This window comes from Lathyrus oleraceus, chromosome 6 (genome assembly GCF_024323335.1).
Source record: "Lathyrus oleraceus cultivar Zhongwan6 chromosome 6, CAAS_Psat_ZW6_1.0, whole genome shotgun sequence".
NCBI lineage: Eukaryota > Viridiplantae > Streptophyta > Magnoliopsida > Fabales > Fabaceae > Lathyrus > Lathyrus oleraceus.
This window is the reverse complement of record NC_066584.1, coordinates 1,250,909-1,277,436: the sequence shown is the minus strand read 5'-3', so window position 1 is coordinate 1,277,436 and position 26,528 is coordinate 1,250,909. Positions and strand designations below refer to the sequence as shown.

The 26,528-nt window shown below is 34.0% G+C and overlaps 3 protein-coding genes across 4 annotated transcripts; 2 read left to right on the top strand and 1 right to left on the bottom strand.

The window, feature by feature from the left end:
- Positions 1-444: 444 nt before the first annotated feature.
- LOC127093434 (probable 26S proteasome non-ATPase regulatory subunit 3) lies at positions 445-4,581 on the bottom strand. Its single transcript, XM_051032356.1, has 8 exons — positions 4,355-4,581; positions 4,063-4,259; positions 3,592-3,732; positions 3,362-3,498; positions 3,160-3,214; positions 2,975-3,085; positions 2,512-2,751; positions 445-1,126 (listed from the first exon to the last, which is right to left on the bottom strand). The coding sequence occupies exons 1-8, from the start codon at positions 4,431-4,433 to the stop codon at positions 611-613; spliced, it is 1,476 nt and encodes a 491-aa protein (XP_050888313.1). The 5' UTR covers positions 4,434-4,581; the 3' UTR covers positions 445-610.
- Positions 4,582-5,875: 1,294 nt separating this feature from the next.
- LOC127092699 (pentatricopeptide repeat-containing protein At2g15820, chloroplastic) lies at positions 5,876-10,028 on the top strand. Of its 2 annotated transcripts, XR_007792264.1 has the most exons (3): positions 5,876-6,502; positions 7,312-9,225; positions 9,479-10,028. XR_007792264.1 is itself a non-coding variant. In XM_051031579.1 (2 exons), the coding sequence occupies exons 1-2, from the start codon at positions 5,987-5,989 to the stop codon at positions 9,151-9,153; spliced, it is 2,358 nt and encodes a 785-aa protein (XP_050887536.1). In that variant the 5' UTR covers positions 5,876-5,986; the 3' UTR covers positions 9,154-9,452. The 2 variants fall into 2 exon arrangements, 1 of the variants encoding a protein (XP_050887536.1); XM_051031579.1 differs by lacking the exon at positions 9,479-10,028 and having other exon boundaries at positions 7,312-9,452.
- A 13,452-nt stretch (positions 10,029-23,480) lies between these two features.
- Positions 23,481-24,261, top strand: LOC127098688 (E3 ubiquitin-protein ligase ATL23). The gene has a single exon (XM_051037348.1). The coding sequence runs from the start codon at positions 23,803-23,805 to the stop codon at positions 24,187-24,189; it is 387 nt and encodes a 128-aa protein (XP_050893305.1). The 5' UTR covers positions 23,481-23,802; the 3' UTR covers positions 24,190-24,261.
- The last annotated feature ends 2,267 nt before the right edge of the window (positions 24,262-26,528 follow it).

The following is a 26,528-nucleotide window of genomic DNA, read 5'->3' as shown; positions in this document are numbered from 1 at the left end:
ATCTAATTTCATTTTTTTTTAATTTGAGGCCTAATTTGAAGTGTATGCAAAAAACTTAAATATTATTAACAAAATATATAAACAAGACTGAAATCATTACACACAATTTGAAGTGTATGAAAAATATATATATTATAAATAAAATATTTAAATAATAAATTAAATTACATCAATCCAAACAATAATAATGTTTAAGCTTGATTTAAGCGAGCCCTTCTAGGCCAACATAGCACCCACAAGCAAGTTCACAATGGATTTTAATGGATGTCCATGCCCAACAATACTTAAATTATTTGTGTGGCCAGTGAGTAAATTCTTTTTCGACATTCAAATTTTACAACTAAATCACTGATATGGTTTTAAATAATTGATTTAAGTTTTTCAGAACCTAAGATAAAAACCTAAGATTATTTTCCAAACAAGAGAAACCATAGCTAACAATGGTTGGAAACAAACAGTGAATATTTCAGGGATCTTCCATCTAAAAGGTAAATCCACATTACAAAAAGCTGATATTTAATGGAAGTTCTCCACAGTATAAATATGAGCAAAGGTAGCAAATGGAGATCCTAACAGTAATTGTTAAGATAAAAAGAACATAATCATATCATCAGAAGTCGTCGTCATCATCTTCCTCTTCAATATGCTTTGCCAGTTCTTGCTCTTGTTGTTGCCTCTCTCTGCGCTTCTCAGCTATTTCCTTTTCCTTATGAGTGTTTTTTGGAAAACGCAGTGCTTGAACAGCCTCATTGTGCATGTTAAGACAGAAGGCAATCCGAGAATTAAAGGCCAACTGAGGCTCATTTGTAGAGTAAATATCTCCCGTTTCCTTGGACAACATCCATTTATTAGCATGATCTAATGTTGCATCAATTGCTCCATCACGGATAGCCTTTGATATAATGCTTTCTGCATCAGCAATGGGATCTGCAGAGCTCAACCTCAACTTCTGAGCTACATCAGCCAGTGAGATGCGAGAATATGATATACTGATGTTGCGCAAACCAGTCCTAATGACATTATGACGCAATCGAACAATCAAATTATTGGTCCCGTCTGTCTTGAAAGTGGTGGCATACTTCTCTGCAACATTCCGAAACAGCTCTAAATCACCAATCCTGACAGCCTGAAATTCCATAAAACATACAAAAATTAGCACAAAGAAGCACCACAATAATAATAAAAACTTGCATGTTGAATTTGGAAGAGACCTCGATCAAATGAAAAATTGTGGATTAAGATTTAGAAACAGAAAATAAATTAGCTTCTTTCATATTTCACAATAAATCAGTCCGACTTCTTAATTCAAGGTTTTTGTTCATACTATTTTGATTGGATACAACTCTGAAAATAAAGTTTAATGATTGAATGTAGAGAGTATTCAAAAGTCAACAACAGTATTTAATTATGAAATGATGCTTGTCTATTAGCTTCTATTATGTTTCAAAATAAATAAATCAGATTAACTCAATTTGATGTTTGTTAACAAAAATTGGCTTTGATATAACAAACTCTTCAATAAAGTGTGACAACTGCAATTTAGAGAGTAATACAAAACTTCTATGCATTTTCTATTTCATTATAGTAAAAGTATTGCTAACTCATTATTATGAGAAAATAAATACAGAAGGAAAAGTGAATCACAAATCAACCTGTTGGGTTATCATCCCAAACTTAATATTTATTCAAAGCCTAATGCACTTTCAAATAATAGATTCACTAGAACATTATGTCCCTAAAGTTTCAGCTTATTCTGAAATAACAAGATTTGGAGTCGGATTAAATTTTGTTCTAATTGATTAGTTATTTATAACAATCTATGGGAGTATGTGTACGTTTCAAATGACACATAGTCTGGTGAGGCTAGATGACAAAGGGACTGCTGAGTTTATTTTAACAGGACAACATTTGTTTACATCAATGAAAGTTCTCCCCCAATAACTGCCAAAAAAACTCAGATGAAAAATCAACTTTTTTTAAAAAAAGTATCCATACGTCCATATTCTTCATTGTCCACTTTACTTTCAGCTGAGCATGACTATGCCTTCTCTTTCAGTTAAATCTAGCTGAAAGCAGCACCTAAACTTGGTTCACAATTCTTCTATTTAGGTCAATGTAAATTTGCATTGCCAACAGAGAGAAAAATAATGCTTGGGAGTTTCATCACTAAAGAGATAATAGAGCAGAAATAAAGAGTTCAGAGGATAGAAATTAGAATAGTGGCAAGGCACCACCACCGACACTAAAAAATAGTAGGGTGGCTGTGTTGAAAATTTCAGCCACACTATACCAGTCATGTGGCTGACATTTAAACTGCCACGTCATGATTTTAAGAGTTACATAATACAATAATAGCAGCTATATATCCGAAAGAAGAAGAAAAAAACTGTAGGAACTATATCAAAATAGATGAAACTAAAGAACTATGTTTATAATCAAACCAATAAAAAAAACGTTCAGTTTTATTCCAGACCTTAATAAAATTAAGCATAGTGGATAACATAAACTTACATTGGTAAGTTCAAAGTATGGCCTCAAAGCTTTCTCCATTCCTTTCTGCACAAAGACAGTCCTCTCAGGAATTTCTCCCAACAGTAAACGAACTATAATGGCCCACTTGTTACACTGAATTCGAAAACCCTGTGCTGCAACTGGTGCTTTACGAGCAGCCTGCAGGAGAGACTCCTTTGCATCGGTATACTCCAACTGAATAGTCCGAATTTTCCCAAGGTAGAAGAGATAGCGACAAAACTAAAACAGATGCAGACATGTCAAGAAAAGACGAATAAAATGTGGATTTTCAACAACAATTAAAGAGAAGAAATAAAAAACTAAAATGTAGAATCATCAAGAAAATTCAACACAAGGGTATCATTTCAAACAGTCCTTAGACTTTAACAACAGTAAGAGAATGTGGAAACTGCATTCACTAAAAAGGAAAAAATATTGGTTGACACATAGAATAACGGAATACCTGCTGGTTTGAATGTGCCTCGAATCGCGGAGCCTTAGACCTCAGCTTCTCTGCCTGATCATATAGGTTATAGTGGAGGTAGTTACGTAGTAACAGATTAAGAAGTGTTTCCTGCATCACATCACTAGGTAAGTACATGATCCATAACCTTCGTAAAAGGAACCACAGAGGAATTCAAAACCAACCTGACCAAGTTCATCATGGCGCAGGGTAGCAATCCTGTGCAACTGAAAGAGGTTTCTGAAAATAAACATGCCATTCGATTAGAAATATTTCAAACGCCGCTCAGTTGGAAATCTCACTAACTGTTGAATCAAACACATATATATACACATCTGTCTCTGAATTCACTTGTTCTTAAACTACATAGACAAACCCCTAACTTACCCACGAATTTCAGCAAGATCTCCAGTAAGCTCATAGCTATATGAGTAATAAAAGTACAGTCTTGAGGCTATAACATCAACAGTTCTTCTATTCAAGTTCTTGAGCCGGTCAATGCTAGCTGAGGAACAAGCTTTGGCCTAAAATGAACAATTAAAGTAACCTCAGCATATACTCAACCATCAGTTGCCAATTAACATAGTAACATATTTGATAACAGTATATATTCTAACCTCTTCATATCGTTTCTGATCAATAAGAAAAAGAAGCACAAGGAAGTAACAGTAGATTTCTAGCTCAGGCAACAAGTATTTGGCGGGGGTTTGAATAGCTGCAGATGTTGCAGAATCCACTTCCATCTCATGATCATCATCCTATACAACCAATGAAAAAGAATATCGCTTGAAGACCAAACCATAAACTATAAAATAAAATGGCTCTATTAAAAGTCAGTGAACAACAGATGCAATAAATTATAAAACATAAAGCTATATCTCAGCTCTAAAGCTGCAGATGTTTATAAGATGCTTATGAACTGTTTCAAATATAAGTTGTTTTCTGCCGACGCAATAAGTTTTTATCAGCTAATGGGCGTGTATTAAGTTGTTTTTAAAATAAGTTCTGTCACAGTAGATAAGCTCAATTAAGTCAATCCAAACAGACCTAATCCAGTGTAAAGGGTGAAATCAAAGAAAACGAATTACCTTGGGATTGGGAAGATAAGAAGATAACCTAGAATGAGACTCAGAAGCTGTAGGAAGAACGTGATCGATGAACGATGAGAGAACCGGAGCTGTGAGTTTGGACCTCAAAGCAATAGTAAGGCGCACGGCACGAGAAATTCTGCGAACTTCCTTAGAGTTTGAACCAGTTTCAATGATTGATGCTATTTCCTTCAAATCTGTTAGGTCGTGATTCAAAACCAAAACGAAATTTTAGGTTAAACAAAACTAGAGTTGGAATCAAGGAGAAAGTGGTTTTGAATAAGATACTTACGATGCAATGTAGAAGGAATAGCTGCGGAAACGGAGTGAGAAGGTGTAGGGTGATCCTTCATTTCTTCGTCTTGAGTCATCTTCTTCTTCGGAAACTTGAACTTCTATAGAAGATGCGAGAATTTGAGATTGAGTTTGAGTTGACAAACCCTAACACGGTGGAGTGAGGAATACGACGACGGTGTTTAGAGAAATCACAGCGTTTTTCTTTTCAAACAAAGTCTAAACTGTGAACTACAACAGCAATTACAAAAACCCCACCACTCAATGGGCTTTTTCACTAATTCATGGGCTATGTCTCTAATTAATTCGGGCATTACTCATTGCATCCCCCATCTTACAATTACACACTGACAAAATTATAAAAATAATCCTAGATTATGGATTTTTAAATTATGACGCGTTTCAAATACACTAACATGTCAAATTTAATGTTAAAAAAATTCCAAAATTATCAATTTCGAATAATAATAAAAAATTATCCTAGGAATATATCCGGATTTTGAAATCCAAAATATATCTTATTATAAAAAAATCATAAGTAATTTTAGCTAAAACATGAAGAAAATAAAAGCTAACATAAGAAAATAAAAACTAACATAATATATTTATCATATACATCAAATATGTAACATTACGTCAATGATGATAATAGAACAAATTTACTTTTTGAGAGGTAAGTTTTTATGGTGGATAATCCACAACAAATTTGGATTAAATCTCTTAGATCCATAAATTATATGTTGTAACTAATTTTTGATCTCATATCTGTATCATTGTTGATATAGAAGTCTCTTTAGCTTAATTGTTTAGTAGGGGTTAGGGTAAGTGGGTAGTTGTGGCATAAAGTTTATTTGAGTTTGAGGAAGAATCGGTAAACTGTTGTATGATTTGTTAGGTTAATTCATTTTACAAGATTCAATGTTAACTCTTGATCATTGATCTATTGTGTTTAGGGTGAATACACTTTTAAGAAAGTTATAGATTATTGGCTCAAGTTGACCAGAGTATAACATTATATTTTATGATATTATTTGAAGAAAGTTAGATTATGATGAAATACGAAGAAGTGGAGTGCGAGATTAAATGAAATAAAATTCTAATGTTTGTATTAGTTAAAATTCTATCATTTTCTTGACAAAAAAAGTTCATCAATTTCTACCATTTTTCTTCTATTTTGATTTGAGAGAAATTAAAATTTTACTATGATTCCTCATAATACATCTAGACAAAAATAAATCATCACTCCATTCAATTTTAGGATGATTCATTTTATTTTATAACAGAGTCTTCACTCGACTCAATTCTATTACGACTCATTTCAGATTATAATAATAAGTCTTCGCTCCACTCAATTTTATTAAAACTCATTTCACTCCGTTTGATTTCGTTATTTCATTATGCTTCAATGATTTTAAAATATCCCCACATAATTGTAATTTTTAAATAAAAAATTATTATTTGTGTGAGATAGTTAAATAATAAGGCATGGTGCAAATAACAGATATGAGGTTAGTGACGGTTTTATGGGCTGAAGCAAGAAAACCCAACCGCAAACAACATCGGTTCCTAATCCCTCTTCTCTAGCTAGCTTCAATGGAGGAACTTGACAAACAAGACATACAAACGGAACATGGTGGTTAGAGCCACAGGTTTTGAACCCTTTCTTCCTCCACTTCCACTTTCACCTTCACTCACTACATTTTCCCTCAACTCTTTCTCAAACCCTAACTTCTCCTCTTCAATGCGTTCTACATTCACACTATTTCGCAATCTCATGCTCTCCACTTTCCACCAACCCCGCACGCTCCCTTCCCAACTCCTCCCTCGCCGGTTTCCGCGCCTCTGCGTTGGCGCCGAGCAGTGGGCACTCCATGAAGAACTTCCGGAACACGAAATTTTCCGTTTTGCGGCGGAGGCTGGTGAGAAGCGGCTGCCGCGTCCGGAGGTGGAGGTGAAGGAGTTGAGTGAAGTTCCGGAGCTGTGGCGAAGGTCGAGAGTTGCTTGGCTGTGCAAGGAGCTGCCGGCGCATAAGGCGGGAACTCTAATTAGGATTTTGAATGCGCAGAGGAAGTGGATGAGGCAGGAAGATGCCACATATGTCATTATGCATTGCTTGCGGATTCGCGAGAACGAAACTGCGTTTAGGGTCAGTCTCTTCCTCTTTCAGTTGCATTTATTTACATTTTGGCATCTGTTATGAAGTGTTTATGCTGATGGGAATTGATAAGAACAGTATTCTTCAATTCAGTTTGTTTGAGGGAGTTTTTATATGAATGCTAGATATTCATGAAATTAGCATTTTACCGAAATTCCGGGCTGTGAAACCAAGTCTTGTTTATAGTTTTTGACTATTAAGTAGGGACACCGGACACAGCATCAACACTGACAAGTTGATATAGTTTTTGACTATTAAGTAGGGACACCGGACACAACACCAACACCGACAGGTTGACATCGATAACAATTTGAAAAAACAAGTAAATTGAACTTATCACACATGTCGTGTGTTGGTGTCGGACACGGACACATGTTACACACATTACATACCATTGTCCAAGGTGTCAGTGTCAGATATTATTGATGCTGCAAGCTTAGGGAGGAAATATAGTTTCAGCTAAAGATTTTAGTTTACTGATATCGGTTGATTATTAGTTGGTATGCCTGTATTTCCGGTGAATTATAGGTCAAGGGACATAGAATTGAGTGGTATAAAGCTTCCTTGTTGTTAGTTCCATCAATATTTATTATTTTTAGAAAGAAACCTTCAATTCTTTATCAAGTCAGTCCTTTATGCCTCCAGGTTATTGGTTGTTTATTCGGCATTTCCTTCTACTGATTGGAGTTGGTATGTGGCTGCAATTATTTATTTGCATGATTACTTACGTTGAACATCTTAGAAAATATCACTAAGCTGTAATTTGTTCTCAAATTTAATTATTTTTATCTTATCTAAAGGTATACAAATGGATGATGCAACGGAGTTGGTACCGATTTGATTTTGCTCTTTCTACCAGGCTAGCTGATTACATGGGTAAAGAGCGGAAATTTTCTAAGTGCCGTGAGGTATTTGATGATATTATCAATCAAGGCCGTGTTCCCAGCGAATCAACATTCCATATATTGGTCGTGGCTTACCTTAGTTCTTCTGTTCAAGGTTGCTTGGATGAAGCATGTGGTATTTTCCACCGAATGATTCAGTTGGGTGGATACCAGCCATGTCTTAGCTTGCATAATTCCCTCTTTAAAGCTCTTGTTGGCAAACCAGGGAACTTTTCAAAGCAGTACCTTAAGCAAGCTGAGTTTATATATCACCGTTTGGTTTCAACTGGACTTGATGTACATAAGGATATTTATGGTGGCCTAATTTGGCTGCATAGCTATCAGGATTGCATAGACAAAAAGAGAATAGAAGCATTGAGGGAAGAGATGCGACGCGCTGGAATTGGTGAGAGAGAAGAGGTGCTGGTGTCAATCTTGAGGGCTTGTGCAAGGGAGGGAGAGGTGGAGGAAGCAGAGAAAACTTGGTCCAAACTTTTGCAGTTTGAAAGTAACCCCCCATCACAGGCTTTTGTGTACAAAATGGAAGTCTACTCTAAGGTTGGCGTGCCTATGAAGGCCTTGGAGGTATTTAGGGAAATGCAGTTGAAACTAGGTAAGACAGGTGTGCCAGCATATAATAAAATAATAGAAATACTGTGCAAAGCACAAGAATCCGAATTTGCAGAATCAATCATGACAGAATTTGTCAATAGTGGTCTGAAGCCCCTTACACCATCATATGTTTATTTATTAAACATGTACTTCAACTTGGAATCACATGATAAATTGGAAGAGGCGTTCTCTCAATGCCTAGAGAAATGTCGTCCTAATAGTGCCATATACAGTATATATTTGGATTCTTTGGTGAAAGTTGGTAAACTTAACAAGGCTGAGGATATCTTTTGCCAAATGTTTCGTGATGCAAGTATTGGTGTCAATGCCCGATCATGTAACAACATCTTACACGGATACCTATATTCGGGAAACAACTTCAAGGCGGAAAAGATCTATGACTTAATGTGCCAAAAGAAGTATGAAATTGATGCCCCATTAATTGAAAAGCTTGACTATATCCTGAGTTTGAGAAGGAGGATTACTAAAAAGCCAATGAGCCTGAAGCTAAACAAAGAACAGAGAGAGATGCTGATTGGGATGCTTTTAGGTGGCTTGCAGATTGATTCTGATGGTCAAAGGAAGAACCACATCATTGGCTTCAATTTTGATGGCAATTCTGTGAGCCATAATGTCTTGAAAAGTCATATACATCACCAATTTTATGAGTGGCTACATCCTACTTTTAAGCCAAGTGATGACAGTAAGAACATACCAGATAAGTTTTGCACCATTGCAAGCTCTCATTTTGGCTTTTACGCTGATCAGTTTTGGTCAGGAGGTCAACCTACGATTCCAAAACTTGTTCATAGGTGGTTGTCACCGTGTGTTCTTGCATATTGGTATATGTATGGGGGCCATAGAAACTCATCAGGGGATATTTTGCTGAAGATTAAGGGAAGTCGTGAGGGTGTGGAGAACATTGTCAAAAAGTTTAAAGCCATGTCCATTGATTGTAAAGTCAAGGGAAAGGGAAAGGTATTCTGGATTGGTATTCTGGGAAGCAATACGACATGGTTCTGGAAATTGGTTGAGCCATATATTCTAGAAGATGTAAGAGATTTCACTAAGTCAGGTGTGAATATGATGGGACGGGATTTATTGGAAACTCAAGACATTAACTTCAATAGAGAATCAGAGGAATGAGAAAGGGCGATACGGAATTGATGATAATGGTTGGACTTTGGAAAAGCTTTTCTTAGTAGTTTGCCAGACTAGGTTAGTTTTTACCCTGGTGGCTAGAAGCTGAAAACATGTCTGACTTTTGTACTTCATGTTTTTTTTCTTTGGGCTGAAGTAACCGCCATGGTTGCAAAAATGAAAGCCTTGAATATTTTGATCACTATCCTTTGAAATATCTACATGTAAATGTTTTTGAGAAGACTACCTGTATATGTTTACATACTTATTTATGTCCATTTTATAAATGGATGCTCTATTGATCATGCTTATCTATCTATTACTCTTTTAGAACTTTAAACCCTTCTGAGACACACTAAGTTCTGGCGCTTCAGTTTCCCACACAACTCATGCCAATCTTCAGAAGTACACGCCATTTTAGATTATGTTATTTCTCTGTTATTCTCTGTCAGGTGAGTTCTGATGATCTTCTGAATCCTGCTCTCCTTGTTGTATTTACTTTAGTTCTTATTCGTGCCTTTGATTTTTTCTTTCCAGTGGTCTTCATAATATTATTATGATGTCATTTCATCTATGTAGCCAACCCTACCTTGTGGGGTAAGTCTTGGTTGTTGTTGTTGTTGTGGTCTTCATAATCTTCTTTAAGTTTTATAAGGTATGAATTGTTGACAGAGAATAACGTGGGTTGCAACTTTTTTACTATTATATCGGTCAGTTTTCTAAAAACAATTTCTTTTGTTTTGTCTCATGATTGTCCAGAGATTTTCGGTGAGTTTATCTTTTTGTTTGCTTTTTATTCGTTTGATGATTGTCCTGCATTTATGAAAAGGTCATTGACTTTAGGAATTAGAATGATTCTTTGATGGGGGAATTCTGTATCCTTTTATAGGATCTTATGAAGATTGGTAGATCTTTTTATATCTACCTGAAAGATAGCCAGGATTATGGAAATTCCTACACAATGTCAATCTAGAGATAAATTTTCCATGTCTGATGAAAAGTTGAAGTGTGATTAAAATAATACTACCTTGGTTTCTTTATATAAGAGACAATTCAATTTTTAGGTTCATTGAATAACCAATGTATTTGGTCAGTTTATAGACTAGATACATTGTTTCTTTTTTTACTTTGATGAGATTTTTTTTTTCTTCATGATTCTGTGTTTCAATAATTTCTCTTTTGTTAGAATTAAGAATGATTTATTAATTTGAGGAGAACGTGTAGATTCTCTTTTAGTAGCACTGCATTGAGAAGACTGTAGAGAGTGAAACATTCTTTTGTTGATTTTTTTTTTTTTGCAAACAAGTTGTGTTAGGCCTTATTTCTGATTCTCTTGTCATATGAAAATACTATATCTAAATGATGATATGTCAAATTCAGTTTTCATGACGTTAATTTGGTTGGACATACCTATGATAGTCTATCACATAATTCTCATTCTTAATAATATCGTCTATAAATTGAACTACATGAGGGGGAAATTGGTACATGGAAGAAGAAAACATAGCCAACTTTGTTCTGCAGGTTCCAACTGCTTTTAGGCATTTCACCGTGTTTGCATCGTCCAATTCCAACGGTACACTATTCTGTTCTTTTCTTTACCCTAATTAAACTCTATCATTTAGTTTTTGTCTATTTCTCTTCCTTTTTATGCTTAAAGATTTTGCTTTAAAATTAAGTTACTTTTCCTGGTGGTTTTCAAGGAGTTTTGACAACGATGGAGTAATGCTGGAGCTTCCTCTAGATTAGACAAGAAAGAATGTGATAAGGACAACAGGAAATGATCCAAACCAAGTTCAAAAACTCAGATAATAATAATATTAGTGAAATTGGTCTTCAAGTGCTTGCAAGTATTTTTGTCCCTTGTGCAAATATATGAAATTCTGCTCTATTGGGTTCGCAGATTGATTGCTTTATGGAGAAGTGTTGGAAAATAAAGTTTTTGCTTTTGTGTCTCATCATGTCATGAGGATCCAGTGGATCAAATTTGAACAGGACTGCACTGTATCAGCTGATATAGTGTATGTATTCTTTGTTCTATAAGTTTTGTTTGCTCAATGTGAGAGATTTTGAGAGTACAGAAACATGCAAAAATACAAAATTTGAAGTCATTGTTTATGGATTTGTTGCAACTATTTTCACCTGCAAGTTGGGATGGCTATATTTTCGTTACATGCTACCGAATTAGTGCCTATTATTTGTATCACAACACTTTTATAAATGTCAGGAGAAAGTTAGTAAACTGGCAAGTTTTTCTTTCTTCTAATTGTTGTTTTTGTTGACATTATTTCTGCAATTCATGCACTAAGATAGTATATTGTATCAAATCAGATTGATTATGCGAAATACTGAGCGTCAAATCAAAAAAAATCGGGTAAAGGTTGCTTCTCTTTTTTATGATGATAAAACTTTAGGGGGAGGAGATGATGCTTTAACTATAGGTATGGAACAAAAGGGTTTATATTTATCTCTCTTCAAAGACAGTAATAGAGTGAACTCAGAATCTCCTAATTTAATACGAATCTGTTTGCCACCAGACTAAATTTATTAGAGTTTCCTATCCTTTTACTTTTTCTTTGATATTGAGAAATAGAGGGGATCTAAACTCCCTAATGTTAGTGCAAAATCAAGACTAAAGAGGTTGTAAATTGCCATCACATGCCAAAATACATGTGGTTTATTACATTGCTATAGTTTAAAATCTTATTATTTAATTGGTTTCCAAGGAATTACAGAACGAATGGAAAATAAAGTAAACGAATTACCAATTGTATTCATTAGTGTTGCAACTTGCAACAAGAATTGATGTTCAATAACAACTAACGCATACAAGTATCTGCCTACGGTCGGTATGTACTTTATGGTTTATGCTAAGCACCATCATTATTATTATTATTTTTAATTTGTGAATCTTGTAAAGGCAAGTAAGTTACATGACATGATAGATTTTAAGATTGAGTTGTCTTAGTATTTAACATGATTAGGGTTAGAATATATTGAATGGAGTTAGGCTTGTCAAATATAAATTTCAACTATTAAAAAATTCAAAGCTAATTTTTGTTTGTAATCTATTAAAAAATTATTTTGAATTCTGAAATCTGAAATTTTCAATGGTTTGATTCATCTATTAATCTACCTAAAAATATATTTTATTTAATCATTTGTAAATAAGTAATTTAATAATGTTTAAATAGATTAACAAATTAAAATATTAATGAAATTAAATATTTGTTTGTATTGATTTATTTGAATTTTTTTAAAAGACTATTTGCTTTTGAATACTTATGAAAATAAGTTATGATATTGTTCATATTTTTTTTTCAATATTATTTTTCTAAGCTCTTCAAAATAAATAAATTTTATTTTTTTTAATTTTAATTTAAAGTGTAAAATAAAATATAATAATAAATTTGTTATATTTATTTAAATAAGTCGATCTGATTAAATATTTTTATATGACAAATAATTCAATTCTTTTAACCAATTAGATTTTTAAAAAATCAAATCTAACTTAAACCTGGGTTAGATTGTATGTTCTTGTTAATTAATCCGACTTTTTTTATCCCCTTCTATATTTTTGATCCATCGGCAAATCTAGTCATCAAATTTAGTAACAATGATATATCACATGTTTTTTTTTTAAATTCTAAAAAAATCACGTTGCTTTCCACATGGATTTTTAATTTTTAATTTTAATTTTTAAAATATATATTTATTAAACTATAATTATTTCGTTTGATAATTTAGCATTTATATATAATTTTTAACATTATATGTATTTAATAATGAGCATACAATTTTGTATATAAAATCAATTTAATTATGAACACATCATTTTACAAATAAAAATTCATTTAATTATAAATACACTATTTTGCTATAATGATTTAAAATTCATACAAACTAAAATCACATTTAAATGGATAATACCATGTTTGTAAAGGAAGTTGGAAATAAAACATGGTTGATATATTCTTTATTATTGTCTAATCAAACTTTTTTTTATACTTTTTTTAAATTGTGTTTGTACCTAATTTAGCATTCATAAAAAAAAAACTAAGTTACTCGAGTACAATAAACGAGATAAATAATTTTGCATCAAAAATTTAAGAGACTGAGAATAAATACTATTAAATGAGAACTTTTATTAGAATTAGAATGAAAATAAACACAATTGTGTTTTTGCTAACCTACAAACTTTAAATTTAAAAGACTCAACATATAATTGAAAAAACAAATATGAAAATATATACTTAATTATTTAAAAAAATGGAGGAGGTTCAAGGCGCTTATGTTGAAGTCAAATTTGTGAGATAGAAGAGGAAGACTCGGATAGGAGACAAGAGGACAACATCTTTTTACCATCTAATACATTAGTAGTATAACTCGTCCTTTTCTTTAGCAATTCCAATAGTCTCCCTTATGGTAAAGTCCTGGAAAATATAATGAGAAGAAATGTTACTTTTCAATTTTGATCGCAAGTTTATGGATGAAAATAAAATTGATGGAAAATATGGGAACACGGAGCGTAAATTATAGCTTGAATGAAGTTTGCAATTCAATATTTAAAGTGCCAACAACACGAGCATGAGATCTTTTTAGAAACGATTATATAAGGAATACTTAAAGGTACATGAAAGTAATGATGAATCAAAAGTCATACGGTTAGTAGCCCTAGAGTCAAGAACCCTTGTATTATTAAGTATAATATCACCAATAGTAAAAGATTGAGAGCACAAAATTTTCTAGTGATCCAATTCTAGAAGGCTTACTAATGGGGTTGAGAAGAGATTTCAAATGTTCTACGTCCTTCTGAATGAAAGAGGAAAGGTTTGTGCTCACTTAGCGAATCTTTCAGTATCATCGGGGGTATGTGCAACTAAATGTGTCTGATTCTAATGCATATATCGAGAGCCTCCTCCTTGGCTAAGAACTTTCTCCTTTCTATGTAGTTTGAAACACATGTCCTTTGTATGTTTGGTCTGTTTGTAGTGCTTATAGTAGTATTTATCACGACCATTCTTGAATGAGGATGATGTTGGTCATTGTTTTCCTTTGTCGGGTACTAGTACTAACACATCATGAGGATGCTCATTAGTCATCGATCGAAATACCTCCCTATTTGGTTTTGTAGATTTTCCTTTTTAAGTTATAACAAGCAACCGTCATGTTTCATGGAATAACTGCGACAAAGATGATCCTAAATTACTCGTGTGGGAGGGAGGAACATGCAATTTTTGCTAGTTTCTAGAGAGATAAAGTTCCAAATCCTAGTAATAATAATAATCTTTATTCTAAAAATAAAAATAAGGAGAAATGACTGAAGGAAGATTTCCTTCAAAATGGTCAATCATATCACATATTTTCAATGTCTGACAAATCAATTGAGATCATTGGATATAATTTTTTTCCATTGAGTGAATAACCCTTTTAAATGATAAAATCCTTAAAATTGAACATGGTAGGTGGATATTTTGGAGGTGGTGGAGGTAGTAAAGGTGGTGAAGGAGGCACTTGTGTACCTTAATTAACAACTTATTCCATTGGATAAACGAGAGTGAAAGATGTAGTAAAAAAATAATTGATCGATAAATAGTGATGATTCAAAAAAGGTTATGGAAAAAAGTAACAGGAATCTGCAGTAAAAGAAAAAACAAAATGAGCGACAATTCCAGCTAGGGTTTATGCGGAAGCGAGTTCCAAAAATCGAGATCTATGTGTGTTGCTTGAAAACATGTTATATGCAAGTATACATGTTTGTTATAAGTATAAAGTGATAAAAAAAAAGTAGGAATATCGTACCCACAGGGAGTGGAAGTAACTTAGGTTGATATTATAAGAAACTATCTTTAGAAATTAAGCATGAGCAAAAGTAAAGAGAATAACAGGTTGTCACAAGTTTAGTGTTTCTCAAATCAGTAAATTAATATTGCAAAGAAACTGTTGTGAATATATCAAGAGAGTGCATGTTGAGTTGTGATCCATTAATATGCCTGAAGCAATTATGTGTATATGTTGTAAAGTGTCGTTCTAGAAAAAGTTAGTGAGTGATCTAGGAGTGTATTTCTACAACATCAAAAGCATGAATACAAGGGCAAGGGACCATATCTCTAAGTCTCACTTATAACCCTACGTTTGTTTGTCTCCTGAAATTCCTTTATAGTTGTAGTTTCTTATCTCTAAGAAAACTAAATGAATGAATATTTCTATCCTACTTGTGCAACTACTTTTATTCTAAAATTCACTTGTTGTTGGATCTCTCACAACAACAAGCTTTTATCTTTCTCTAAGTTGATCATTCAAAGAAATAGATTTAAACATGTTACCACATAATAAAACAAGGCAATAAACAACACACCATTTCAACATAACACCAACTTCATATTAACTTCTCATTGCTCAACAAACAAAAGGTTTATCTCATGATGAGTTGAGTACAACATACAAAGATGGTTCTGAAAGGAAACAATCTTAAACAAAAGATGAAAAAGAAATAATAACCTAAGAGTAATGTGAAGCTTCCTTGTGGTAGATAAACAACAACTGATGACTCCAACCGCGCCAGGCTTCAGCGATTAGCATTAGAAAAGTTGAGAAGAAGAAGAAGAAGTTATCTTTTCTCTCCACTCTTTCTTACAATAATATTCACTGTGTTTTTCTCTCTAAGATGTTGAACTCTTCGAGCAAGCTTCAATATTGTCTATTTATAGGCCTTAAACTAGGGTTTCTATCTCTCTTGTCTTGGATCATGGGCCTTTGTAGGATCACATAAAGCCCAAATATCAAATTAGATTATTCCCTTCCTTCCTTCCTTCAGCTTCGTCTACAAGAAATCGCGTACAAGGATAGTAATGGGGGACAAAGTGTATCATGATAATCTACTGTGGCAGGAGGTGTAGGCGGCGTTGTCCTTTTTGTATAGAGTGTTCCTTTGAGGATGTACTATTGTACCTTATTTTGTCTTCTAGCTCCATGAGTCTTATTCACCCATCTTAAGGGAGCTCTACCAACACACGAACAAATATTCCTTCCCAATGTAGCTCCTTATCAATGTATGCCCTAGGGATTCAGCTGGTTCTTCATTTCATTCCTTAACTAAATTCATTTTTGTTCTAGCTTGAACTCCCAGGTCCCTTCCTCAAGAGGTGAAACAAACCTAACAAGTGGTGAAAATACCACATGGTCAAGAGCCATCATATTGACGACATCCACAAGCTGATGAGGGAAATATAGCCTTTTATCCAATAAGGTCATTTGAGAAAGTATCTTCATGAAATTCTCAACGAATTAGAGGAAGATCTCTCCCTCATGGGAGGGACCAATCTATAGTCCCCGTGTCCAAGAAAGATAAAGAGTCAAAAGGAGTACAATTTTGATCTTCCATACAATCAACACCATAAAGGTTCAACTGTCAGACTGGTAAATAAAACGAGTTTTGATATATCTTGGAAGCTTGATTAACGTCTTTCAATAGGATATAATTGGATCTAAAAGACCCACAATCGTTCAGAGGATCTCTAGTTGTAGTGTCAAGCAAGCAAGTCCAAGTCAAGGAGTACATCACCCTTAAAATTGTGTTTGTGTTGAAGGAGAATTCCAAGTGACTCTAAGGTGTTTTTCTGAGTTAAGGGAAGGTGAAAACAAAGGATATTGTCATGAAACTATGTGCTTCCAAGAACTGTTATCATCAGATGTTCTTGGTGGTTTTGATAATGAAAACACCTAATGAAAAACAACGTTCGATGGAGTCCCTGAGAATTTATAGTCAAGCAACCTCTGATGATGGTGTCTATTAAAGAAGTTATATCAAGCCTAGTTACTTAGAAGTCAATCCCCTAATGAAGATAGTTAAAATAATGATGAAACAAGCAAGGGATCTTTAAACATCAAGGTTGTGAAAGAGAGAAAATGTGAAAGCTTCCCTAGTTATGTGTTTGAGTAATCATATATTATAAAATTATAAGAGTATCCCTAAGATACTAAGGCAATTCGTACACACACGCACACTCAAGTATTTTTGAAGCCTATCTCATTTTATAAAATCACCAGAAAACACTAAACGCGAGTACCTAATTGGTTACTAGTTTAGTTAAACCTCTAGAAGTGATTTTTACACTGGATAATTGATTAATAATTTAGAATTAATCAATCAAATATTTTGTATGGATCTATGTGTTTATATGTATAAAGTTAAAGTTCCCGCAAATGATCCATCTGAAGTTTTAATGACAAAGATGATTAAATTCGGTGGCAATAGATTTCAACTCTCTGATGATGGTGACATAGCCAGAGAAACATCACATACCTCATCTACAGAAAGAGGCTCAAGAGTAAAGTGCATATATGATCAAAATAATCCAACAAAGAATCTTGAAGCCTTAGATAAAGTATGAAAGCTCTCCAGTTCATGTCTATTTGTCTGTTTGAGTGACCTGAGTTCTATAAAAGTAACGAAAGAGTTTGGAAGTATTAAGGAAAATCACACACATACACACACGCACACACGCACACATACACATGCGCACACCCTTACACACACTGTAACACCTTGTATAAATTAGTCGTTTATTTATTTCTTGATTTATTTAATTAATTAATTTAAATATTATTTTGTGTGATTTTGGACGGTTTGACCGGTTAGTGGCGGCTTCAGAAAATTGTGTTAATTAATTAGATTTTAGTGGAATTTAATTAATTAATTAATTGAAAATTGGAAGGTCAGCAAGAGATTGGGTAAAAAAAGTGTAATTATAAGAAAATAGTGAGTTAGTGGAGAGAGCTTATGTTTTAGTTTAGCCATAATTGAATTAGAGAAATTTAATTAGGTTATAATATATATTAAGAGAAATAGAAGAGAGATGGGTTTTTAGAGCATTTCTCAGTACGTGAAAAGAAAAGAGGAGAGTAAGAGCTTTTGGAAAGAGAGAGTTAGGGCTTTTGGAGAGAAGACCATATGAGCTTGCTTGCTTGTGCTTTTGTTGAATTTACAAGGTAGGGGAGATTACTCATCTAAGAATGCATTAATCATGAAAGGGTAGAGAGGTTTCCCTTAACCTCCAATAGGGTTCTCTTTTCTCTATTTTTTTGATGTTAATATGATAAATGATGATTGTGATTATGTTTTTATGCCATGAATTAATGGAAAATTTGTGTTTGATGTCATGATGCTTTATGTTCATGAGTTAATTGATTAATTGATGAATTTGTGTTGAAATTGGGTGTTTCAGAGTATGAACATGATTGAGTTAATTCATGATAAAATGGATGGAATAATTGTTTAATCAGTGAGTAATCGATGTACTAATCATAGTAGGATATGTATTTGAAGTGTTGTTGTTGTTTGGTGATGTTATATGATGTATTTGAATGTTATAATGAGAGTTGGGATGATGTATAAGGGATAGGGGATGGGTAAGATGAAGTTAACGTGTGAAAACTAGCAAACTTCCATGCATTGCCCTGTGGAGCCTCATGCTCTGGAAACTCTCATGCATTGCCCTATGGAACCTCATGCTCTGACAACTTTCATATATTTCCTTGTGGAGCTTCATGCTCTAGAAACCCCCTTTATAGGTCTTTGATTTAGATACACCTACCTTATGGTCTCAAACAACACACCATGGTCCAAACAATAATGTCAACAAACTTTCATAATACTTTTCACTTCACAACACTTTCTATTTCTACTATTATCTTTCTTTTAATGCAATTCAATCAACTCTTTATTTTATTTTATCACTTAAACCTTTTCAAAATAATTTTCTTTCTTTTCAGAAAATAACTTTTATAATGCGTTCCTTAGCAGTCAGACTGAAAGCTTGGAGCATCCGAACTATGATTAATTCAGCTAACGTCTATACACTTTTAGGATACGATTATAATTTTTCCCTAAAATCAACCAATACATCCTATTTTCTACCACAAACTACGGAGCTCTGATTTCCTTATTGCACTATGAGTATGCATAGGCACAATGGTTCGAATCCTTGGCGAACACACTAATTATTAAACCTTTTTTTACCTTTTGCATTTTGCAAGTAACCACTAGATAACACCCATTCGAGCAAAGAAAAATCAAAATGGTTCCTGTTGAGTACAATGGATGTGAGATGTGTTAATACCTTACCCTTGTATAACCGACTTCCTTACCCTTTTTCTCTTCCCGTTGGGTTTTATCGATATTTTTCCTTTCCTTCGGGAATAAATAAAGTTCGGTGGAAACTTTATTGTATCTTCGAGCGTGTGGTGCGCTCAAATATTTTTCGCGGCGGGACCCCAAAGTAATTAAGCAAGAGTTGATATGAAAAAGGAATATGATAAAATAAGGAAAACTAGGTACCTAAATCCAAAGGTTTAAGCCTACTATCCCAAATTATCCTACCTTGACATAAGTCACGTTACAACCTTAAAAGACCTCCAAAAGCGTGTGTTTATATGACTTTGATTTATTTTATTATAAATTTTATAAACTTATGGTAAAAATACTTTTGTACATTGATTGTGTGATTACCCTGTCAATTCGAGTGAAAAAATAGTGACTTGAGAGACAGGTTGAGTACTTGTTGTGTTGGAAGAAGTTTTCTAATATTTCTCGATTAAAGTCAAGAACTGGGATGATGATCAAATAACATAATTGGTGATGTTCATTCGTTATTATTTCCATTCATTTTTCATTTTAAATGTGCAGTTGCAGACGAGTTACTTGAGGACAAACAACAAATTAAATTTGGGGTTGTGATGACAGTTTGTCATTACATGATTTTTATGAGTATTTGAATTCGATGAAATTTCAAGTTAAAGATGAGGTAAACATGAATAAGCATGGAGAAAATGAATTAGTCTAAGAAATAGAGCAAAGCAGAGAAATCATGAAGAAACGAGCATTTCTCAGCACAATTTACATCTTGATATATGTCTAGTAAATTGATCATATCTGGAGAACCGTAACTCGTTTTGAGACAGGTTTTTTTGCAAAATGAATCTAAAAGGAATAACTAACTTCCAGAATAATCACATGCATGATGAAAATTATTGCACGCGCGATGTAGCATGTGCAAGAATCATGTGCGTGATGGACAATAACGCGCGCGCGGTGAGTACGTTTTTTGGGCTTTTCTGTCGCATTCTGATCCTTTCTGAAAGCTTTAAAAGGGGAAGTTTGATACTTTTTTGAAGGTTCTGAAATTTTACTTATGAAGTAAGGATTTTCAGCACCAAAAGGTATATTTGGAGAGCATTTGATGCCATTGGAGGTCAATTCTTCAAGGGATTTCTCATTCAACCTTCTTATTTGTATTTGGTATTGTAATTTGCATTATGAGTAGCTAATTCTCTTTAGGTTTGGATGTGTGTGATAAACTTACTTTAATAATATTGGGACACATGTTTGATTTGATATTGCATGAATACTTTGAGTTATAATTCTATTCAATTTCACATTGTTCTTAATGCTTTTTATGTGAGCTACTCTTTTAATCTGAATTTGGGCACATAGGAAATACTGACCATTAGCCTATGTGTTAGATCTATGACAATTTTTGTGCTTACGCCGATTGAATAGGGATAGGAGACCTCGAGTAATGGCTTAGGAATTAACGTTCTATTGCATTGCCCAATCTTGCTTATGCTGGTGAACTAGGGATCAAAATCTCTGAGTATAGATTAATGAGTTATACACCAAGGGATTGGGTATATAGTTTTTGTTAATTTATTGTGGAATTATAGTTACAATCTAATTCATGTAATACATCGAACATCAACAATAAAAAAATAAGGGATTATATACACAACGTGACTACTTCTGTATTATTGTCAAAACACTTTATTTTATTTTCGTAATTAAACTCGACCCCCTCCCCCCCAATTTAGTAATTTCTACGCATTTCACAATATTGTCTTGTTAAATAGTATTCATTGTGGATTTGATCTTTTTATTACTGCAACATTATCGGTACACTTCAAAAAGTCATCAGGGAGCGCTCCATAATGGTCATAACGTAAGACACTTCAACGAGGCTCTTGCCCAGAATGGTCTCAAATATTGGTTTCTTCATGTTTTTTAACAAAAAAAATTCACTAAGAAATGATAGACAATTTTCTAACGTATCTCCAATCAGATGTGTCATAGCCTAGTGAGTTATGTTTGAGCCTTACTTTTGTTGATTCTAACTTCCAAATCTCCTGTGACAGTTTCACCTACATGAGGATAAAGGTGTATTTGACTCATTCCCTTCATCACAACCAACAAACCACATACAAATTTTAAATTTTAGTTTTCCATAGCTATTTTGTAAACATTTTCCTCTAAAACACCAAGAGAAATAAAGTTTTTTCTACAAATTCAGAATGTGTCTCACATTCATTAGAGTTCTCATTGTTTCATCATGCTTCTTGATTCTTATTGTATTAGACCTCATAATTTTACAAGCACGGTTGTTTCCCATTAAAACATTTACATCATTTGTATTTTTGTAGGTAGTAAATCACTTCATATTTATGCTCATATAGTGTGAGGCTACTGAATCAAGCATCCACTTACCAGAAGTATCATGGTCTTTCTTTGAGACAAAGAAACATTCTCATCATTCGAGACATAAATCGCCTTTGACAAATCTTATTGTTTTCCTTTAGAGTTATTGTAGTTTTTGTACTATTTATTAAATAATACCCTTTTATTTGGACAACTTTCTTTAAACTTACCAAGCTAATTATATTTAAAGCAAGTTCTTTCTACAGGAGCTCTAGATTTAGATATAGACTTCCTTCCCATTCTTTGTCGTCTTTCATTAGTCCTCTCTCTAGTAGCAACAAACCCTTGAGCTTATTACCTATGTTCTCTTCTACTGCTATACATCCCAATTATAGCAACCTTTAAACGATAATCCACTCAAAGTAATGTTCTAGTCTCGTCCATGGTTAGAGTATCACCTACAAGCATAATTTATGAACTAGTTTTGATATGACTCTGTTAATTAAAGCAAAAAATTGAGTGCTTGATGTTATTCATCAATCTTAACTTCTATACCCTTCAAGTATGTTATAATCCTATCAAACTTGTTGGCAGCAACCTGGTGATCTTGGAACATCTCTTCACGGTGTATGGTGCCTTCGATGGTGGAGATGACCTGGTGATATTGGAACATTTCCTTGCTCTAATGTAGGTCGATTCTGGAAAAACGACTTGATTTCTTTGGGAGGCAATTTATTGCTTCGTTCTGTTCTTCGGGTTAACATGTTTTAGGCTTTCTTCAATTATGAATAACCTTTCTAATAGGGCCTATGAATTATGTTGTTGCACCAAGTATTAAACATTATTCAACATATTATTTGCTTCATGCATGCTGAGGTTAGCCTGTAATTGCTGAACATGGGGAAGTATTTCTTGTCCAGGTATCACAGGTAGTGGCAAAGGCCTATGTGAATGCTCTTCTTGGTGAAATCATTGTGCAAATTCGGGGAACAGAAAAGGCCGAAATACTTGCCCTGGGTTGAATATAATCTTGTTGTTAAAGGGCGAATAAAGATGTTATCAATACGAGATCATCTACTCTTTGAGGAAGAGGCGATAGATCTTTGGCAGCTTCATCAGTGGTGGCATTGCAAATGGCTTTGAACATCGGGGAAAGTGGTTTTATATGCCACCATAATTGATGGATTTGACTGAGAGGAAGTTGAGATTCGAGAAAGGTGACAAGGAAATGGAGATATGTATTTTGAATGGAGGAGATATAAACTTGGAAATGAGTTGGAATTAGATTTCGCTTCCCACAAACAACACGAATGTTCCATTGTGGAACCATAATTGATCAGTAAACAAGGAGGCAAAGCTTACTCCGATGATCTTGAAGTTCTGATGCAGTGGAGAAGGGGATGACCTGCAAAATTAGCCCTCCAACATCCAATTCAGTAAAAGAGTGAAAAGTTATGTGTGAATGAGAATGAATTCGAATACATGAGAAATGACACGCTTTCCTTCTTAAATAGAAGAAATGATTATCAACTAATAACATGAAGTGAAACGTGTATCACGATCAGTCGTCAGATTGATCTAACCGACCAACAAAATTTTCTTGGATGAAATTGTCTGTATTTTCAGAAGAGAGAAACTCTACCTATTATATCACTTCTACCGCTTACACTGAATCTTTCATCTTTGAAATTTGCAAACCACCTAGAACAATTTATAAATCATTAATTCATTTTTATTGCAAAAATTTGAAAGTAAATTTAAATTGTTTACATTTAAAATAAATAAAATAAAAGTAGAAAATAAAAATTATAATTAAGCATCGATTTGTTTTCACATTGCGTTTGGCCAATGCTTGTTTGTTTAAATTATATTTGTAAGAGGTATCGCGAAAAGCAATAGGCAGCGCACACGGATAACTACACAAATTTCCACCCATTCCTATCATTACCCCCTCACTTCTCATTTCCCATACTCTCAATTACTAATACTCATCATCATCCTACTCTAATTATCATCATTCCTTTCTATTTTCAAACCTTCTTGCACCTCACACTTTATCAACAACAAAATTCTTTCATTCTGATTCCCCAATATGCTCTTTGTCTCCATACAATCTCTTCATCCACACCTTCTCCACCAAACACAAACACATTAACAATCAACAACAAACACACAAACTGGATTCTATGTTGGATGCAGTTCTTCTGGCGCTATTCTTGCCGTGTCTCGGCATGGCCGCCATCTTCCTAGTCTACATATGTCTTCTCTGGTACGCCACTACTCACTCCACTACCGGAATCATTATCAAACCGGTCACCAATACCGGTCTTTCCCCTTCTGAACTCCAAAAGCTACCTACTATCACCGGTAAAGATCTCGTCGCTGGTCCTGAATGCGCCGTCTGTCTCGACGACATAAGCGAGGAACAATCAGCACGTGTGATTCCAGGTTGTAACCACGCTTTCCATTTGGAATGTGCTGACACGTGGCTTTCGAAACATCCTCTGTGTCCTGTTTGTAGAGCTAAACTCGATCCTAAACTCTTTGCCGATTCTTCTCAAAATCCATGTTAATCAAATCATTATTAGTACTGTCTTGTTTGTTTCACATATTGATTTCAATGGATCCTCATGGACTCTTCTCAAGATCAACCTGCCTTTGTTATTTATTTATTTTAATTTCATGTTTCAGTTGTCTGCAATATTTAGAAATTAGTACAAGTGTTGGAGTCAGAGGCGTAGCTAGCTTTTCCAGAAATTTCCGACAGAATATGTCTTTTTGCCCCCAGTTTTTTATTTTTACCGAATGAACGAAAGAGAGTGCGTGAAAGCGTGATGTGGCATAAAAGGAAACTTGGTAGCAAGGTAACGTTACAGTACTCGGATACGGAAGGACCACGCAAGATACATTACATCAACTCTAGTTTTGTTCTCATAATTTATAAAAAGAATAAAATAATTATTAAAATTTATAAAATTCTATAAAATATACCTCTTAAGTCAATGTTGTAATTTATTGGTTTGGAAGTTAGTTTGTTATGATTAGTTACTTGACTTACAAGTAAATTATTTGTATATATTTGTATAATGTAATTTAATTTTCAACAATTCAATATAATTACCTCTTTTTATATATTTTTCTATCATTCCTTCGTCACTCAAGTGTTTCTACATTAATAAATTGGTATATAGAGCTTTTGGTTCGTCCATCTTGATCAAACATTCAAGAACTGTACATTGGTGATCGTGTTTTCAGGGATCGTGAATCGTGTTTGCTGTAAAGATGAATGGTAACAATAATATTCTCAATTCTCTTCCAATTCTTGATGGCAAAAATTGGATCCGATAGAGAAAACAAATGCAGTCATTATTTGGTTTTCATAAAATCCTAGAAGTGGTTACTAATAACGTTCCAAAGCTTGCTCACAGTGCAAATGATATGCTCAAAAATTATTCACAAGGATGCCAAGAAGAAAGATTGCAAGGTTGCATTTTGTATTCAATCTGCATTAGATACGACGAATTTTGGTCGAATTTCTCATGCTGAATCGGCAAAGGAGGCATGTGATATTCTTGTCAAGTATTATGAAGGTGGTGAGAAGTTCAAAGTTGTCAAGTTGCAAGCATTGTGAAGGCAGTATGAGTTACTGTAGATGGGAGAAGATGAAAAGATTGCAGATTATGTCTCAAAAGTGTAGAATCTTATCCATCTCATGAAAGATTGTGGTGAAGTCCTAAGTGATAAGATGATAGTTGATAAGGTAATTCATACGTTGACCTCTCACTTTGATCACGTTGTCATAGTCATTCAAGAATCCAACAATCTTGAAATTTTGAAATTGGAAGATTTGATTGGTTCGTTGGAGACACATGAGTTAAGGATTGTCGAGAGGAAAAGATTTCAAGATTTGATACAAGCACTATAGGCCCAGACATGGGAGAAGCATGTTGGTTCCAACAAGTTCAAAGGCAAAGAAGACAAGACTCTGAGTAAGAAGTCTTTGGTGAACCCTCAAAAGCATAAAATCAATTATAGGGCTTCTGAATCCTCGAAAAGAGGAGAAAGAACCTCATATCACAAAGACAAACAGGAGGAGAAAAGTGTGAAGTGTTATAACTATGAAAATTAGGGTCACTTGGCCAATAATTGTTGGTACAAGAAAGACAATGGAGCGACAAAAGGCAAGGATGATAAAGGATCAAACTTTGTACGACAAGATTCAGATGATTCTGTTGGTATGGTACTTATGGCTGCAGTAGCATATGAGCATTTCGAATCCAAGATCTAGTTTCTCGACACAGGCTACTCAAATCACATGACTGGTCAAAGAGTATGGTTAGAAGATTTGGATGAGTTGAATAATAGCAAGGTCAGACTTGCAAATAATAACTCATTGCAAGCAGAAGATACATGCAACATAGTTATTTAAAGGAGTATTGAAGCAAAAGTTATGATCAAATATTTACATTATGTACCTGGAATAAAGTGAAATTTGCTAAGTGTTGGACAACTGGTCGAGAAAGGTTTCTCAGTGGTTATGAAAGATGGACCCTTAGAATTGTTCGACACCCAAAATAACTTGGCCTTAAAATCTCCTTTATTAAATAATATGACATTTAAGACCATGATCAGTTCGACTGAGGTATAATGCCTAAAAACAGTTGTCGACCACAAGCATAATTTATTGCGGCATTTGAGGTTTGGCCATTTGAATTTAAGGTTACACAATCAACTGATTACTGAAGATATGGTAACTGGTATACCAAGTCTTGTGATTCCCGACAAACTTTGTGAAGGTTGTTTACTAGGGAAGCAATCCAGAAATTCTTTTGCTTTGACTATGCCAATGAGATCCTCCTCCATACTAGACTTAGTACATTCAGACGTATGTGACCCATTTTAGGATCATACC